This window comes from Kwoniella dejecticola, chromosome 6, assembly GCF_000512565.2.
Source record: "Kwoniella dejecticola CBS 10117 chromosome 6, complete sequence".
NCBI lineage: Eukaryota > Fungi > Basidiomycota > Tremellomycetes > Tremellales > Cryptococcaceae > Kwoniella > Kwoniella dejecticola.
The window spans coordinates 1,796,563-1,814,641 of record NC_089306.1 but is presented as its reverse complement, the minus strand read 5'-3'; the positions used below and the strand labels follow the sequence as shown (position 1 = coordinate 1,814,641).

Here is an 18,079-nt window from a genome sequence, read left to right as displayed (position 1 = left end):
ATTTGTTTGTCCACGCTAAAGACGAATGGGCCTTCGTTGCGTCGTCCGAGCCATCCTTTGGCCCTTCGAAAGAAGTGATCAAAGCTTCTCAGCATCAATTTTCAATACTGTTTCCGATTCTCTCGTCAAAGACGTTCATTCAGGCGTAGCCTTTCTTTTCCTTACTTTTCTTCTTCTCACTGAACATATATCACTAGCTCTTTTCGCTTTTAACGAAATTCGACCTTGCGGATGATCTAGGCATCTAATTTGATGGAAAGTCAGCCATATATCAAATTGTTGCTTAACATCAAAATACAAGAACATGTCCTCCCCCTCGACACCACAAGAGAGAGCCCGCAGTCAGCAGACTGCCCCTTGCGATGACGTTTTCGAGCAATTCAGCTATTCTAAACCTCAAGATCAGGATTGGCTGGAATGGAAATACACTCTGCGTGGTGGTCTCATCAAGCATCGCAACACTATCTACGAAGTCATTCGAATCCCAAACACTTTTTCCGACAGAGTAATCAATCAAACAGCGGACTTACCGCCTGTACCTTGGCCCGGAGCCAGAATCATCGGAAATCAGATTGAGAGGTGGACGCAAGATGAGCTGGAAATCAACGTGAAACAGCTAGGCTACGATCTCGACTTGAACCATATCGATAATGGTGTAGGAAGCGAATATTCTAAGAGGTCAAAGTTGGCTATCGAGTCTGAGTCTTTCAGATCCTTAGACCTTGTGGACTACTGTGAGGAGATTCATCATGCCAAGATCCCTCACTCGGTGGAGGAGATCGAGAATCTCAAAGTTGTAATAGGGCTTCCGCATCTGGTTCAGCTGGTCGGCAGGACACCAGACGGTCGGATTGTTACGACCAAGTTTGGACAAACAACGTTGATGGATGTAGCGTTCGACAAGAAAACAAATATCCCCGACAAAAGAAAGATCAACTGGATGTTAGATATCGTTGATGGCTTGGAAGCATTGCATCAGCTGAACATTCTTCATAAAGACCTCATGCCTTGGAATGTCCTCATCGACGGTGACCAAGCAATAATTTGCGATTTGGAATCATACCACAAGATCGGTGGTGCCGACGCTCCGGAATCGAATATCGAACAGCCGTACACGACGAAGTCGGATATATACTCTCTAGGCGGGATCATGTGGGCGATGGAGAATCGAAATAAAGCTAGACCCCATTTAACCCTTCGACCATCTGGGATTCTGAAGGATATCATGGCGAGGTGTCTAGCCGCGGATCCAGATAATCGACCTTCACTTGACTGGATCACAAGCGAGTTGGATACCCTCTTGAGCGCTTCGGGTATGGCAGATTTCACCGATCGGTGAGGGTTCTCGTTTTGACTTGAATTGGTGTGGTATCGATAATTTACTTACATCCTGATAGATCAGTGATCCATGACAAGCATATGGCGACAGATAATAGACATGTTTCTCCTTCTTCTGCCCCTGCAATCGCGGAAGTCACATAGCTTTACACGGAAAGAGGGGGAGTCTAGACGACTTCACAGCTTGCCACGTGCATGTAGATTACCTTTACCCCGCGTTTTGAACGCGTGTTTCTGTTGTTCGTTCCTACATCTAAGAGTAACCTGAAACACACCAATGATAGTAGTATTGGGTGATACACAGCATGCCAACATAGCATAGCATTGGATCACCGTCATTGTGTACACACTTAACCTATATGCATACCTCAACCCCAACTGGATCATACAGATAGTCTGTACATCAAAAGAGGATCATCGACCACAAGCAGCATTCACATCCACTCCTCATCGCGTTTCAGATATCCACACTATATTAAGCATTGATCACCCTACTGTAGTCAAGATCAAAGGAGAGAGAGTTCTTGGCGTTGTCACAGTATCGCATCATTCAACCTATCCTTTCAAGCCGTACAGCCAACCTTGCAACCATTCATAGCATTTGCGGCCTTGACGACGCCAACATATTTTCAGGAAGATAACGAACTCGACCCGGGGATTTCGAAGACTGAGCAACGATTTTCTACCTTGACAAGCGGGTCACCAGAAAGCGTCCGGATAATAACAGCAAAGTGAACATATTAGGCTGATTGGCTGCGGTTTAATATAGACAATCAGAAGAACAATAGATTAGAAAGACGTAAAAGCACAGCGAGAAAGTAGGGGTAGCGGATACAAAGAAGGGTATTTGAGTATACCATGGACCACCACCACCAGCACCAGGACCAGCATCCCGAGATATCTCATCCTTACCCTCCATCATACCGCTCTCAGCTCTCACCACCTCGAGACCAATCCCCACTCCCTCGCCATCAGCATGGAGATCAGCTGAACTATCAGAGGCGGAGAGACGACCGACATAATCACAGTAATCATAATAACCAATTATCAGTCAACGATAATCCTTATCTACCCTCAACATCTCCAGATCCATCACCTTCCAGACCACTATACAGCTCCAACTTCAACCCCGACTCGGGAAGACCAACGACCCGCTTACAGCGCTCGGCGTCGGAATCGTCGACGCATCCGGTCTTATCTGATGGCGCGGGAAAAGAGTATCCTGCAGGATGGACGAAAGAGGACGAAGAGGCAGAGAGGGAGTTTCTGAAGAAGGGGATGGTAGATTGGAAGAAATTGAGTGCGTGGAGATTCTGGATAAGGAAAGAATGGTGGTGTGAGTCTTTTAGCACCTTTATGGCCTCATGTCCCATTCAAGCTGGCTGGGATTGGAAAATGTAGAGATGCGGAATTCCGGGACAGGTCGGCTGATGTCGTTCGGGTAGATTGGTACATAATAGCTATCGTCGGAGCTGTGTTGGTGATCCTGATGTCACTGTATCATGATGAGGTGAGTGATTAGAAGCGGTGCTGCAATCAGACATTGGTTGTACCCCGTGTATCTGCTAATCAGCGCCGACATCCTGTTAGATCGTCGATTGGATGACTCCTTTTGCGAATTGGATGAAAGAGTGAGCCAGCCATCACTTGTTTCATGAGCGAAATAAGAACGAAGCTGACGATCTGGCCCCGGGTAGTCTACCAGGAGGCTGGGCTATACCCATAGGTTAGCTCGAAGATCCACTAACTCATCGTTCTCTTCTCAACTGATCCGGTTTATCCCGCAGGCATTTTCTTCGTGATATCCTTTCCGCCTCTTTTCGGGCACGAGGTGATTCGGCTCTACGGACAGAGCCACCGGCAGCACGAGGCGCAGCTTACGGTGACAGAGGGCGAGCTGCTAATTATGATTTTTCGTAGATACTGGCAGTACTAGTCGGAGCAGTATGGGGTTTATGGATCGGGTATGCCCCGCTCATTTCCTTCAGCACGCTATGAGCGATGTCATCTGGCATCTGCATCTGCCTTTGCTAATTGGGCCTTCCCTAATAGATTCGGTATAACAGCCGCCGGAACGTTGTTGGGTGAAATAGGGAATTTCTACGCTTTCAAATACTGCTTGAGATCCACAGCGGAGAAATACGAGAAGAACAACTTGAATTACGCTTGTATGGCTCACGTTGTTCGAGATGGAGGATTTTGGATGATCTTCATCATTCGTCTTAGTGCTATCCCGGGGTAAGTCCAGCTAGTTCAAGATGGGGAGTATAACTGACTGTTGCCTGGCAAACATAGTCACTTCTCGAGTAAGTCGCCTGTTTGGGTCAATCGGTGCCATGAAAACCCGGTGATATCGCAAACATGCCCTCGCAAGGATATGCTGACGATTCAGCATAGCTGCTGTCTTCGCTACTTGCGGTACAGGATTCTGGATCTTCACGATTGCCTGTGTCTTGACTTTACCAAAACAAGTAAGGTCATCTCAGCTCATGGAGTATTTTGATTGGTGGTGAAGGCTGATTACGAGGCCTTCGTCAGCTTATCGTTGTGTATTTGGGAGTCATCTTTGCCAATGACGAGGACACCAAATCATCGGAAAAATGGATATCGCATGGTATTTTGATATTTGGTTGTCGTGAGTGTGCTCGTCTCTTCCCGGCCTTTTCACCTCGTATGTCGATGTTGATTGCAATCTTGCGCAGTCGTCACCATCTGGGCTGCTTGGTACATCTGGAAGAAGATGCATCAAGCCAGAATTCATGTATGGAGGAAACGCAGGTGAGTCTTCCTCCCATCACACAAAGAAGAACCGCTTAGTTGTATGATCTTTCATCGCGCAGAATCGAAGCTGCTTCGAAAGGAATGATACTCAACGAAGTCCCCTCCAAGGAATGGCAAAATACCGAAAACAACCATTTGGACCGACCGACAGTCAACGTAGAAGAGGACGATGAAGCTACGAGTCCGATACTGCATAGACATCATCATCATCATCAGCATCAGAGTTATCAGAACCCTTGTGATATCAGGTGAGTCGCGGCGTTCAGGCAAATCCTTGCGTGATGCAGTGCTTGATAGGATCGCCAACGGAAAAAATCTAATCTGGCGAGAGTGCAAACTAACAGATATTTACTGCTTTTGGTTGTCTCATGATAGATATCAATCACAAGATGATATGTCAATATACCATGTGGACGGAAACACTAGTGCCAGTGGGATTTCAAATAATGCCACTCAATCATACCCATACGCGCAGTCGACACAATCCTTAGGTCTCGGACGGCCGGTCGAAGTGGAACAAGACATCGGATACGCTTATAAACCTTCGCCTTCAACCGATTCCCTCCAGCCTCAGCCTCAGCCTCAGCCTCAGGCTTCACACGTACAATTCCCCCAAGCGCAATCTACAGGTACAGGATACCTCAAGCGAAATCAGACTAACGCCACGAGTTATTCGGTGAATATGAATGGGGATGATACGGCGCAATTCCCTGTGCCGATACCGACGACCACGACGACCACGCAGATGTATGGGCACGTTGATCATTCTAGAGATCATGCGAGGTATTAGATCCGATTGTAAGCAGTCAAGATATGGCTGGGCTGTAATGTAGAGTGATGTAATGGTCTGTAATGTACTGTACTTGAACTTCGATACATGTCGTGTGATGTCGCGTCATGTTATATCATTTCATGACCACGATTTGCATACAACGCACCCGTCCTCATGAAAGCAGGGCCAGGAGCAGTCTAAGCTATTCAATGTCTATCATCTAGATGAGACAAGTATTTCCAAATACCCCATGTAGCCAAGAGCGTAATCGTGGCCTACAAATCCCCAAAAGTAAGAGCATGAGCTGTGTTCTTATGTAGCTCTCCTTATGGAGAGGCAAAGGGAGAAAAAAGAAAGCAGAGGGCTCACGGTGATGACGAATGGCCAGACTAAATAAGGATCCTCCATTATCGGTAAGAAGACGAGGATAGCCACTGCTGATAAAGCTTGCATGAACAGGAAAAAGGAATTGATGATTGATCGTAAAGACGCTTTGATCGGACTGAAATATCAGCTGTTGAAGGATCGAGAAGCTTAATCAGCTGATTGGATGCAGACGTACGAGGAGACATCATGTATCCTATTTCCATTGCGCTGACCACCTAACGAATAACCCGTTTAGCTGGGTTTGTTGCCTGTCTCGAAAGTGTATAGATAGATGCCTCGTGTTGCAGAGTTGTGATTGTACACTGACAGCGAAAGATTCACTCAAGCCCGACAGTAAAAAGGCTGGAAGGACCAGCCAGGCGCTCTACAGCCGAGAGGTCACCAGCATACGTCTCAGTCTGAGTTTTAAAGCGAAGGCAGCGGAATAAGACTGACCAGGGGCGAGACTTCATCACATGTCGTGGCTTCATACCCACAAGGCGAAGTTCGGTATACCTTTTTGTCGATTGATTTTCAGCATATCAACTTGTGTCTATTCTATGCTAGACCGGATTTGGTAGTGTGTATGTTACTTACGAGATACTGGATGATCGCTGCCCATATCATGCCTACTGCAGCTGATATGAAGCCCACCAAGACCCGTCGAACGGGTCCGAAGGATATTCTATTGGCCGAAAGATAAGGGTATACGAATCGATTGAGCATCGGTATCTGATGAATAACGACTCGCGAATTAGCTCATTGTCCTTGCTTGGTAGTGATTGCGAAGTCGGAAGCTGATTTACAGAAATGACTATGATCAATGGATTTCTATTACACCCCTCGTCAGTCATCTGTTGTTACCTCTTACTGGGATGACAACGAACGAGGAAGACCTCCAGTCAGGCGGTCATTGGTATGTGGACTCACGCATGGCCCAGGAAATCATTAGGTATACCCTATCTCATTTGATCAGCTCCCCGTCCATATATCGCATACTAGAGACCGAAGGGATCGGATTTAGCAGGTCATTGCTTACATTCGTAGTCATCGATCCGGCCAGCGAGATCAAAAGAGCGTTTAATCCTCCATCTGCGATATTGTAGACGATGAAGAAAGCAAAGAATTTGCAAGTCTGCAATATCTTTCCAAAGTCATCCGCAGCTCCTTCTTCGTTTTTCACGGTATCCGGCTCAAAGTCCTCAGGACGGAGTCGGGATTGCGGGTTTGAGAAGTAAGATCTGGCTTGATGGTAGGTATCTACCAGTACGGACGAGTTTGGGCTGGACGACTTGACGAGTTTCGGGTAGGTGTCATACAGCAGGAAAGGCATGATCAAGAAAATCACCTGTTGGGCCAAACATCAGTCTGGTCAGCTTGACCAGCAGGACGATTCGAGAGGAGGAAGAAGAAGAACACTCACACCCGGTATCAAGAATGCTAACCAGAATCCGACATACTACAAACCTTGTCAGAAACCAATCATACGATTATATGACGATGATGATACACTCACTTTTTCCGCAAACGTCGATGTTATAGCTATGAATCCACCTATGTTGATTGACCCGTAATACACCGACATGATCTTCTGGATGGTAGCTGTCCGCATGCGGGGAGAACTAGGTAAGCGATGTTGGACCATATATGGGTAGTCCACGCGTAGTAAACAGCTCACCTTCTCTATCTATAATTAGTTTTTCTCCTCCTGGTAAGCTGGATACATAATCCGACGCAGGAAGGTACTGCTCAGCCATGATAGGCGCGATGTTCGCTTTTATCATGCCTGACAAGCAGTCGACTTAGCTGGACAAGGTCTTTTTCGAAGGGATGATACGTGATGTTCAGGCTCAAAAGACTCACCAGCAGATCCACCGAGAAGCAATAATCCAATCAAGAACGGCAGGAAAGCGCCTCCGTCTTGCAACAACGAAGGCATCGCAGCTGACCAAGAACGGGACCAGGCAAGACTGCGTCAGTCACGTCTACCCTCTTAGACTGAAGACGAGCTTCGAGACAACGATGTATACTCACCATATACAAATAGGATATGGGCAATACCAGCTATTCCGGTTCCTACAGCTATAGTTTTGAATTTCCCCCATTTCAGATCCGCCAAGATACCGCCCAGCTATTATTGTCGATCAGCTTCAAAGTCGATCTGCATCGATTCTAATAGGGCGGATTTACTAGAGGTGTAGTATAGGCCAAGAGAGAGAAGATAACGCTTAACGCAGTCGAGACTTGAAGACCCATGCCCAACGCCCCAGGGGTCAATTGAGTGTTGGGTGGAGGAGCACCGGTACCTGATCCGCCTGGAGGTAGGGGACGCTGGACGAAGTTGCTGTAACAAATTTTGCGATATCAGAAATGACAGCTTGATGAGGCGCAGATCAGGCGTTAAGTTGACTCAATTGAATGATGGAATGGCAAAGACTTGGTGAGGGAATGGACGAAAAAGACCGAGTGGTGCTTACGGGAATAAGCCGCCGACTCCGTAATACGATGCTCGTTCAGCTATGATTCACCATGTTAGTCAGCTGCGCGGTGAGCATCTCCTTTGGGGTTCTATCGAGTGGATCTTACCTAACTCGACCACAGCCATGGCATATGCTGTCCAAGGTATCTGGCCGGGGACGTGTCGTAGGACATCGAGCTGAGAAGTGGTCGGAGGTGGTCCAGGCAGATTAGAAGGGACTTCATCTGCATCGTCGTTGTCCACGCGACGAGTCCCTGCATTCACGTAGAGAGGAGAGGGTTCATGTCAGTGTAGGTAGCTCAATGAATGTATAGGCATATAGGAGAATGCCTGTGACATAGAGTATGCTTAGCGGTATAGCGAGATAACAGATTACATACCTCCATTCTCCTCGTCCTCATCTTCCCTCAATCCGCCAGTCGAAACAAGCTCATATCCCAAGCCATCTCGAGCAGTATCACTCCTTGATCGGGCGAAGAAGCCGGATATCCATCTTCGTCGAGATGGAGATCGCCCTGCCATTTGCCATGAGCCAGGCATCAATGCTTATAGATGACAGTAGAAAAGCAGGAAATGAGACCATTAAAGCTGAATTTGTTTATCGTTGTCTTATCTTCGGTCATTTAGCCGGCGGTAAGCTCCGATGGGGGCATTCCAACAACAGTCCCTTCTTCGTACTGAACAACGTTGCCGCATTCGAGAGATCATGAAAATGCGTATATATATCATATACATCTCCTACAAATCGAAGTTGGCAGAGAGACTCGAATAAATCTAGTAATTTCCTAGCATGCCTGTCCTATCTTATCTGTTGGCCAAGCATACCCTCAAAGTCGTCGGAATTGCGCTTCCTCTTCTTGATCTTTGGCGACTTCCTTGATGGTCCATTCCCAGAGATCATCCTGACACTGCAAATCGTGACTCTGCTGCGACGATTCCAGCTCTTTCGCATCAACAACTTCATAGTATCTTCCACTTTTCGCCTGTTCTCCGAATTCCGGTGAGACCGTCATCTTGCCAAGCGTCTCAGCAACTTCCTCTGTAGTGTATATACCCGAGATGAACCACTTCGCTATGCTTAAACTCAATGCCCAGGAGAACCAACTCGACCATCTATACAGATTGGTAGCCATTACTCCGGGATCCAAAGCCAGTATCACCCAGCTCTTACCGGCCGCTTTGGCATGTCGGTCCAACGCATAAGCAAATAATATATTACAGAGCTTGGATAAAGCGTATCGCCTGAACCCTTCGTTCTGGGTATCGTAAATTCTCCCTGTGGGAGGATGAGCAGCTTCGTCGCCTGTTGTATATGTCGGAGGGGGTGCTCTCTTCAGTTTGGGATCATGCGTGGAACTTGAAACCACCACGATCCGAGCGTCGTTCGTGAGGTATTGCTTGAGTAGGAAAAATAGTAAAGTATGATTGACGTGGTTGGTAGCGAACATAGTCTCTAGACCGTCTTCGGTGAAATGCACTTTATCTACATGCTGAATTGCCGCGTTCAGCACTAAAGCCTTCAAAGGGGGCAATGACTTTTCTTGGTAAGCTTTGACGAATTTGCGAACGCCCTCGTGAGTGGTCAGATCGAGAGGTAAGTAGATGACGTTGTTGTTGCCTGCTTCAGCGTTGATCTTTTCGGCGGCGTCCCACGAAGAACGAGAGGCGATGATGATCTGCGTGGTGGGTAGAGATTTAGCGAGCGACAGAGCGGTTGAGTAGCCCAGACCGGATGTACCGCCTGTGATCAGGATGGACGATGTGAGTGGCATTGCTTGGTATTGATGCGATAGGGATCCTCGTCAACGAAGTCGGCAGGAGTGATGACTACCTTGGTATGTACAGAAGACAGATGAAGTACGTGGGAAAATCTGCATGACATAATGCACTCGATGTGAGTACGAACGCAACCTATATAATGCAGTACCCATGCCCGGATCACAGCTCATTTCAACTCATGACTTTCGACGGGCATCGTCCACCTTGCCATTTTGCTTTGCATGATGCCGATAACAACGAGATGTAATCGAAGAAGCGGAGAATATCACGATAACAAACGTAATCGCCAAGTGAAGCTTGCAAAGGCACATGAGAAACCATGTGCTGTTATTGGGCCATTAAGTGAGGGCATGAAACAACGATTGATGAGCCAATGGACAGATACGATAAATCCGAATCGCCGAGGAATGAACCGTAACATCCGTTTGATGGGCCCGTGAACGTCATTCACTGGGCGAGATATTTGTATTTTTTGATTTTTTGGACCCTGAATTCCATCCATCCATTTCTCAAAGACAAGGACACCGTCCTCATTCATTCGCTATTGGCTTACTCGTTGAAGCTTCATTCATCATTACTTCTCTTGTTTTTAGATAGATACATATCAAAAGCATCACCAATCAGCCCAAAATGTCTCCTTACAGAGCTAACCCATTCTTCTCCACTGCCAACCAATTCTTCGTCCCTTCCGTGGGAGACAAGGTTGATAACGCCGTCGCTCAAGCCAAGGCTTACGGTCAAGATGCTCAAGCAAAGGCCAACGAATTAGCTGGTAAAGCCGACAACAAGTTCCAAGATGCTAAGGAAGCCGTCAAGGTTACCGCCAAGGACGCTGTTAACCCTTCCCCAACTGGTGCTGATCTTTACGCCAGGTAAGTTGGTGTAAACCTCTGTCGCTTCCCTTTCTATGTCGCTTTGCCCTCTTCTTTACTCCATCTCCTCTTTGTTCTCTGGCTGCTTGTCCTACTCATAGCTTCTCCTGCTCTTCGTCTTCTCTTGTCACTTCTTATCATCGCCTAATTTACACTCAAACTCCCTGATGACCGTTCTTATCTCTTCCATTTTTAACGAGCCTGATCTTTTTTGCTGACACATCCACTTGACAGATTCGCTCTTGCCGGTGCCCTCGGTTGTGCCATCACCCACGGTGCCCTTACTCCAGTCGATGTAGTCAAGACCAGAATCCAACTTGAACCCGAGGTCTACAACAAGGTGAGCAGCTTTCTTCGGTTTCCGTTAACTTCACACACCATCTGGAGTTTCCGTTAATGACCAAATCTTGAGTAGGGTATGGTCGGTGGTTTCAGACAAATCATCGCCAAGGAAGGTGCCGGTGCCCTTCTTACCGGTTTCGGTCCTACCGCTGTCGGTTACGCCATCCAAGGTGCCTTCAAGTTCGGAGGGTGAGTAAAGCTTTGGTTGGGCGATCGGTTGAAGCATGAAAAGTTGGCAGTCGAGCACCCAGCGCTGATTCCGAGTTCCATTCGCCAGTTACGAGTTCTGGAAGAAGAAGGCTATCGATGTTCTCGGTGTTGACAAAGCCCGAGAGAACCGACAATTGGTCTACCTCGGAGCTTCCGGTATCGCTGAATTCTTCGCCGATATCGCTTTGTGTCCTCTCGAAGCCACCCGAATCAGATTGGTCTCTCAACCATCGTTCGCTACCGGTCTTGCCTCTGGTTTCCTTAGAATCTTGAGGGAGGAAGGTCCAGGTGCTTTCTACGCCGGTTTCGGTCCTATCCTCTTCAAGCAAGTTCCTTACACCATGGCCAAGTTCGGAGTGTAAGTGCTTCTTGCATTTGATTCGGAGTCCTCGACAAGTTTCTTCGAAGAAGAGGAAATGATGGCTAACTCTGTCTGGCTTGAACGCAGGTTCGAAGTTGCTTCCGAAAAAATCCTCCAATTGACCGGCCGATCCAAGGACTCGCTCTCGTCAGGTCAACAAACCGGTCTTAACTTGTCTGCTGGTTTGATCGCCGGTATGGCCGCTGCCGTTATCTCTCAACCCGCTGATACCCTCTTGTCCAAGATCAACAAGACCAAGGGAGCACCCGGACAATCCACCACTTCCCGACTCGTCCAAATGGCCGGTCAATTAGGTGTTGGTGGTCTCTTCACTGGTATGGGTGCTAGATTGGTCATGATCGGTACTCTTACTGCTGGTCAATGTGAGTTCATCCTTTTATACCCTGTCGCCTGTCTTCGGTCTCTCGAGGCAAGAAATATCGTACTGTGTCGTGCTGACTGCATGCTCGTTCGCTACGCCCAGTCTTCATCTACGGTGACATCAAGAAGATGCTTAACGCTACCGGTGGTGTTGAAATCGCTGCTATCCCTAAATAAATATAGACTTTCTACCTCCTCACGATTAATTAGTCAGTACTGTGAACACGATTGCGATTGTGATTACGACGGAGTGGAATGGGTTGAATCTGGGATGCATATCATATCTATCATTTCGAGCGGCCTCGGTTTTTGCGATTGCGCGGGACATGTTTAGTGGAGCCCAGTCTGCATTATTGTGTACGGTATTCAGTGCATAATATATAAAATGCCAAGTTAAGGCAAATAAAGATAGACATGCGCCCTGATTCGACACCATCAACTCATGACCTGAATCAGTTTGATCCCCCGAGCGATATCATACTAACGATGCCTGGCACAATGATATCTCTGCTGTGTCAGAAGGGCGACAATGGATTTAGAATATACAACAGCTTTTGACGGTATATGGAAAAGCACAAAGTATGATGCGGCTTCCTCTTTTCTCCGCAGGGCGTTCTGGCTCTCTGGAACCATCAAATCAATCTAGCCACAATCTACGTCCACGTCCATGGAGTCCATACCTCCACACTCTGCAGTATGCAAATCAATTATCGCTCGAACCATGTTCGATCGTTATTGAGATTGACTTTTCACCTCTTCTTCCACGTTATTCGAGCTCGGATTCGAGCTTGACTCCTCTTCAATTGCCAGATGATCAAACTTCTCAGCTAATCCTTCGAACCCCCCATAAAACCCTCCCTTGAAATTACGCAGACTCTTAACTATATCCGAAGCTTCTCTCCCGTTCTGAGGATATCTTTGTCGTTTCGACTTGCTCATTCTCGTTGTTGGTAACCTCGTATTCTTTTGGATCTCTACACGGATTTGTAGTGTTTCCACTCCCTGTGCCGCACTGCCCGTTCCTTTGCCTTTTCCTTGAGTATCATTTTCAATCGATGAGGACTGTATAGAGGTGTTGCTATCCGATGTTGTAGGACCCGAGCTTGATTTGATGCTTGAGCTTGAGCTTGAGCTTGGAGTGTTCAGGATTCTCGCAATATCATTCAAAGAAGGTCCACCTAAGAAATTACTTTCGGTATTCTTAGAACCGTCAAATGGGATCTCCATCAACAAGGCATTGTCCAGGTGAACTGGTTTAAGGGTGGTGAGGAAGATATTGGAAGTAGGTTGAAAGGTATCGAAATCTTTCTGAACGGTGAAATCTAGTACTTCGACTTTGAGTTTACGTTCTAGCGCTTTGATGATGGTGTACACGTGAAGCATGGAAGGGATGTTACCCTTGAGAGAACGGATGACGAATTTGGTATGTCCATGCTCGGGGTCGAGGTCCGGGTGAGGGAACGTTAGTACACCGCGACGGTGTGTTGGTGTACGTAGATTGAGCGGCGTTCGGCTACTGAGTGCACGGAGAGGGGAAGGGGAAGACGCCCGGAGAAGGAGGAGACGAGGGGTCATTTTGGCTGGATCGTGGATTCGTCACACAGAGTCCTAGGCTGTCGAGGGATTGTTCCAGGCGGATGAGAATTGTTGTTCGCTCTCAGTCGACCGTGAGTCTGTTGTTCGTGGTTCGTTGTAATCTTGTCTTGGTTCTTGTATCTCACAGCTCTGCGGTGAGAGGGAGGACAAGAACTCAATATCGTTCTTCGACGCTTCGACGTTTCGACTTTTGACTCTCGCTCGAAATCTTGAGCAGGTGCCACGCGGGAACCATGGTTCATGCCCTTATTCTGGCGGAAATGCCCGCCTAAAGCTTCGACATGCACCGACCCAGCTTATGCAGTCACCAGTACTCGCACGAGTATTGTTCATCATCAATCATCGTGCATCATCCCTTGGTTTCTTTTCACTTTACACACAGCAGATCTCAATTTAGCACGCCTCGAGAACAAGTCTAGCGAAGGAGCAGATTCAGCCATCGGAGTCAGCATGCCACCTGCAGCCTCCGCGTCAGCTTCAGGCTCAGGTAGTTCTTCATCGACTTGGGTAGAACCTACAAAGGATGATAAACCGCCCAAGTGAGTTGCGTAGTCTGGTCTGCTTCTTAAATACAATCACACAAGAACTCGATAGCTCAAACGCAAGGCTCTCCCCTCTCCCCCACTTGTCCTGCCGTGCATTTGAGGCTCAGCTGACATCCGGACTACTATCAGAGATGCAGACCTCAAGACTGCTTGGGCTTTCCTTCAAGTCGGCGTAGAACATATGATGTCGAGGTAAGTCATAATTATACTGGTCTTCAGGTCGTTTCTTTTGACATTACCACTTCGAGCATCATTCAAACTCACCGATACCTCATGCGGAAGCAAGAGCTGACAGCTTTGACGATCTGTCCGCAGGATGCACTTGGGCATGTCATACTCTTACTACATCTTATTGTTCACGGCCGTATATGACTTCTGTACACAGCCAGGTAAGACTGGTACCACCCAATTCTCAACCAACCGTGGAGGAGCAAGTCTTCAAGGTGCAGAACTGTATCGATCGTTGCACAACTGGCTGAGCGATCATTGTAAGAAGTTGAGAGAGGTGAGTTAATCCCTGCGTTCAATCATGATATACCGCTGCAATCGCGCAATAGAGGTCTGAGCTGATGTGAGATCGCCTTTTGACTTCTCTTAGCAATCTGAACATCTGTCAGACTTGGAGCTGTTGAAGTTCTACGCTTCGCAGTGGGACAGGTATACCACGGGAGCCAGATATGTGAATAAGTTGTTCAATTATCTCAACAAGCATTGGGTGAAGAGGGAGAAGGATGAAGGAAGGAAAGAGGTCTATACGGTGTACACTGTGAGTGTCTGCTGCTTTTCTACTGGTGTCTCTCGTGCTACTTCCCAGCGATCGCGATAAATATGAGGGGCCACACGCTGATGACAGACATTTGTTGCTAGCTCGCCCTGGTGGCATGGAAACAAAACTTCTTCCGCCACTTCACCGCTCAATCAGGTATGAGCCGACTCACGCAAGCCGTTTTGAGGCAGATCGAGCAGCAACGAGATGGAGAACCGATCGACTCTGGATTGTTGAAGAAGGTCATCGATTCTTATGGTCAGCTGACAAAACCTGATTGCGATTGTGTCGCCTAGCTGACGACAGACTGAATGCGTAGTTTCGCTGGGATTGGATGAGGCCGATGCGCAACGACAAAACTTGGACGTATACAAAGAATACTTCCAAAGTCCGTTCCTCAATACCACCGAACACTACTATAGAGCGGAATCGTCGGCCTTCGTCTCGTCCAATTCGGTCTCTGATTATATGAGGAAGGCAGAAGCTAGATTGCAAGAGGAAGCTGATCGGGTCAACCTATACCTCAACGACAGCACGCGCTCTGATGTAAGCTTTTATTGATGTCTGGACACCGCAATTTGCAGCTTACAATGCTTCCTACCCCTACAGTTGAAAGCAAAATGCGAGAACGTGCTGATCGCAGAGCACAGCAAGCTCATGTGGGAAGAGTTCCAATCCTTATTAGACGCCGATAGAGTAGACGGTAAGTGAGCTCGCGCTGTCCTTTGGGAACAGACAGCTGAAAAGTCATGCTAGACTTGGCACGTATGTATGGGCTGCTGTCGAGGATAATGGGTGGTTTGGATCCGCTCCGGGAGAAATTCGGTGAACATGTCAAGAAGGCTGGTCAAGCGGCGGTAGAGAAAGTCCTTCCTGCTCCAGGCGCTACGACAGAGACTGGGAAAGCGGAAACTCTGGTAGGTCGCTCATGTCAAAGACGATTCTCGGATGTAGCTGATGGGTCGCATCATCGTAGGACCCCAAGGCATACATAGAATCATTGTTGGAGGTCCACACCAAGTATACGGAAGTCGTGGAAGGACCATTCAGGGCTGAGATGGGTTTCAATAAGGCGTTGGATCAGGTAAGCTGCTTTTGAGCGGCAACTCGAAGGTTCCAGCTGACGCACAATATGCGTCGGTAGGCATGCAGAGATTTCTGCAATCAGAATGCTGCGGCTACAACCTCAACGAAATCACCGGAGTTATTGGCTAGTTACTGCGATCAGTTGTTGAGGAAGAGTAATAAAGATCTGGATGCCGAATCTTTGGAAGCCGCTTTGAATCAGACTGTGAGCTATATAACTCATGATTCTCAAGAGACAGACGGCAAGCTGATTGGAAACGTATGTTATGCTTTCAGATGATCATATTCAAATTCATAGACGATAAGGATGTCTTCCAGAAGTTCTACCAGAAGAAGCTTGCCCAACGTCTGGTCGGATCCTTGTCTGCGTCAGATGACTCGGAGAGTAGTATGATCACCAAGTTGAAGGAGGTGTCCGGATTCGATTATACCAATAAGCTGTCGAGGATGTTCACAGGTAGGTTTGAAACCATTTGGATATACTTGTTCGGACACATAGCTAATCTTGCCATTTCGGATAGATGTCAACTTATCGAAAGATCTTTCTGAGCGATTCAAGGACAAAGAACGTGCACAAGGTGTCTCTGCCGATAGTGAGCTAGACCCCTTCTTCATCTTCTTGATGAAGCGCAGCTGACCCGACACTGCCGATGGTTTAGTCGACTTCCATCCACTGGTCCTGGGCACCAATTTCTGGCCACTTGTACCCCAACAGACCGATTTCAACATTCCAAGGGAGATCAGGTCGACGTATGACAGGTTTACAGGATTCCACAACGAGGTTCACCAGTGCGTCATCGATCTTTTCATTTACCCTTTCGAGCGGATGGATGACTGATATATCTAAATTACAGGGGTCGAAAGTTAACGTGGTTATGGCATGTATCGAAAAACGAATTACGTACCACCTACTTACCTCAAAAATATATCTTCATGACTTCCGCATACCAGATGGCGATCTTGACCCAGTTCAACGAAAATGACACGCTTAGCTACAACGATATTCTGAATGGAACGAAGATCTCTGAACAGATACTCAAACCTCAATTGGCATTATTAGTGAAAGCCAAGGTGTTGTTGCAGGAGGGAAACAATTATGATCTGAATCTCAGTGCGTCAGCTTTCGTTTCTTTGTATGTTACCATCAGCTGACGAATTTACTCTGTCTTAGATTTCAAGTCGAAGAAGGTTGGTCGTATTCAAGGCTACTGCGATTTCAGGAAGCATGCTGACTGACAGGTGGTATTTAGATCCGAGTCCAGCTCAATCAAGCTGTGAAATCGGAACAAAAGGCGGAAGCCAAAGAAGTCTTGCAAGCGGTTGATGAGGATAGGAAGTTTATCTACCAAGCTACGATCGTCAGGTTGATGAAGGGTAGGAAGGTGAGTCGATGCTTAGGCCACCTGAACATGTTCGGAAGCTGATGTGTCTGGTTTAGACGATGCACCATCAAGCATTGATACAAGAAGTGACCGCTCAGATATCGGTGAGTTGATGTCCTCTCGGTCACGCCTGCAAAAGGCAGATGGCTGACAAGTGGGAATCTATTTAGTCCAAATTCACACCTAAAATCCCGGAGATCAAGAAGGCTATTGATTACTTGATTGACAAGGAATACCTGGAACGTTCGGCTGAGTCTAACAACACTTAGTATGTTCCTTCCTCTTCTTCTTCGTTGTTTCGTTGTCGAGGATTCAAGCTGATGATTTGATGATAGCAATTACTTGGCATAATTGATTTTGCGATAACGACGTAAGGGAGATTGAGACACATTCGAAATAAGGTTGAAATACTTTGAGGTAAGCTTGGAGGAAGTGAGGGGAGCGTAGCAGATTCCATGTATATAATCAGAAATAATGATTTCCCCCTCATATCGCTTTGAAATCGCATGATCTGATCTGTATTCTACATTATATGATATACCCTTCCAGTGATATATATCATTCTTCTCAAGATGAAATATGAATACGATACCATCTCACCCGTACTCGTCCGCACGGTCCACTCGGACGCTCGGTCAACTCGGACACCCCTTCACCCTTGAAAATTTTTCATTGTTTCATCTTTCAATCTTCTTTTCTCATCATTCACATTATGAATCTTGTTCAAGCGACCGCCTACAAGAAGGAGCATCCTCAGGAGAGTCTTGCCAAGGTTGCTGATCGATTCCAAGTGCCAAAATCGACCTTACATGACAGAGTGAAGGAGGTCCATGCCCCCAGGGGCCAGAAAGCCAAGCGACACCTCTCCCAGCAACAGGAAGCGGCTCTCATCGATACAATCAACAGTTATGCCAGCAGGGGAACGTACTTGACACCCTCACATGTCAGACAGCTTGCTCAGGCGCTGTCTGAGCAAGATATAGGAAGGAATTGGGCGAGCTCATTTGTGAGGAGACACAGAGC

At 47.3% G+C, this 18,079-nt stretch overlaps 7 protein-coding genes across 7 annotated transcripts; 4 read left to right on the top strand and 3 right to left on the bottom strand.

Annotated features, from left to right (window-relative positions):
* Positions 1-304: 304 nt before the first annotated feature.
* On the top strand, positions 305-1,339 carry I303_105534 (uncharacterized protein; the record flags this gene model as incomplete). The annotated part of the gene is made up of 1 exon (XM_018408318.1): positions 305-1,339. One exon carries the CDS (start codon positions 305-307, stop codon positions 1,337-1,339), a length of 1,035 nt encoding a protein of 344 aa, XP_018262009.1.
* An 857-nt stretch (positions 1,340-2,196) lies between these two features.
* On the top strand, positions 2,197-4,909 carry I303_105533 (uncharacterized protein; the record flags this gene model as incomplete). Its single annotated transcript, XM_018408319.1, has 13 exons — positions 2,197-2,674; positions 2,784-2,848; positions 2,929-2,969; positions 3,036-3,064; positions 3,126-3,169; positions 3,259-3,302; positions 3,391-3,576; positions 3,634-3,644; positions 3,736-3,809; positions 3,877-3,973; positions 4,041-4,116; positions 4,179-4,367; positions 4,495-4,909. 13 exons carry the CDS (start codon positions 2,197-2,199, stop codon positions 4,907-4,909), a joined length of 1,749 nt encoding a protein of 582 aa, XP_018262010.1.
* A 188-nt stretch (positions 4,910-5,097) lies between these two features.
* On the bottom strand, positions 5,098-8,258 carry I303_105532 (uncharacterized protein; the record flags this gene model as incomplete). The annotated part of the gene is made up of 18 exons (XM_065969190.1): positions 5,098-5,166; positions 5,261-5,382; positions 5,454-5,493; positions 5,586-5,642; positions 5,714-5,773; positions 5,855-5,989; positions 6,064-6,088; positions 6,188-6,216; positions 6,297-6,605; positions 6,681-6,716; positions 6,774-6,859; positions 6,936-7,043; positions 7,121-7,201; positions 7,292-7,388; positions 7,448-7,601; positions 7,735-7,774; positions 7,844-7,960; positions 8,117-8,258. The coding sequence occupies 18 exons, from the start codon at positions 8,256-8,258 to the stop codon at positions 5,098-5,100; spliced, it is 1,707 nt and encodes a 568-aa protein (XP_065825262.1).
* Positions 8,259-8,563: 305 nt separating this feature from the next.
* I303_105531 (uncharacterized protein) lies at positions 8,564-9,508 on the bottom strand (the record flags this gene model as incomplete). The annotated part of the gene is made up of 1 exon (XM_018408321.1): positions 8,564-9,508. The coding sequence occupies one exon, from the start codon at positions 9,506-9,508 to the stop codon at positions 8,564-8,566; it is 945 nt and encodes a 314-aa protein (XP_018262012.1).
* A 637-nt stretch (positions 9,509-10,145) lies between these two features.
* Positions 10,146-11,858, top strand: I303_105530 (uncharacterized protein; the record flags this gene model as incomplete). The annotated part of the gene is made up of 6 exons (XM_018408322.1): positions 10,146-10,387; positions 10,622-10,727; positions 10,803-10,918; positions 11,007-11,297; positions 11,388-11,683; positions 11,785-11,858. 6 exons carry the CDS (start codon positions 10,146-10,148, stop codon positions 11,856-11,858), a joined length of 1,125 nt encoding a protein of 374 aa, XP_018262013.1.
* Positions 11,859-12,413: 555 nt separating this feature from the next.
* Positions 12,414-13,256, bottom strand: I303_105529 (uncharacterized protein; the record flags this gene model as incomplete). Its single annotated transcript, XM_018408323.1, has 1 exon — positions 12,414-13,256. The coding sequence occupies one exon, from the start codon at positions 13,254-13,256 to the stop codon at positions 12,414-12,416; it is 843 nt and encodes a 280-aa protein (XP_018262014.1).
* Positions 13,257-13,727: 471 nt separating this feature from the next.
* Positions 13,728-17,325, top strand: I303_105528 (uncharacterized protein; the record flags this gene model as incomplete). Its single annotated transcript, XM_018408324.1, has 18 exons — positions 13,728-13,816; positions 13,952-14,014; positions 14,138-14,327; positions 14,421-14,588; positions 14,690-14,846; positions 14,908-15,134; positions 15,198-15,291; positions 15,345-15,505; positions 15,565-15,672; positions 15,733-15,879; positions 15,951-16,131; positions 16,196-16,267; positions 16,334-16,463; positions 16,529-16,785; positions 16,846-16,862; positions 16,925-17,056; positions 17,113-17,160; positions 17,227-17,325. 18 exons carry the CDS (start codon positions 13,728-13,730, stop codon positions 17,323-17,325), a joined length of 2,340 nt encoding a protein of 779 aa, XP_018262015.1.
* Between the last annotated feature and the right edge of the window lie 754 nt (positions 17,326-18,079).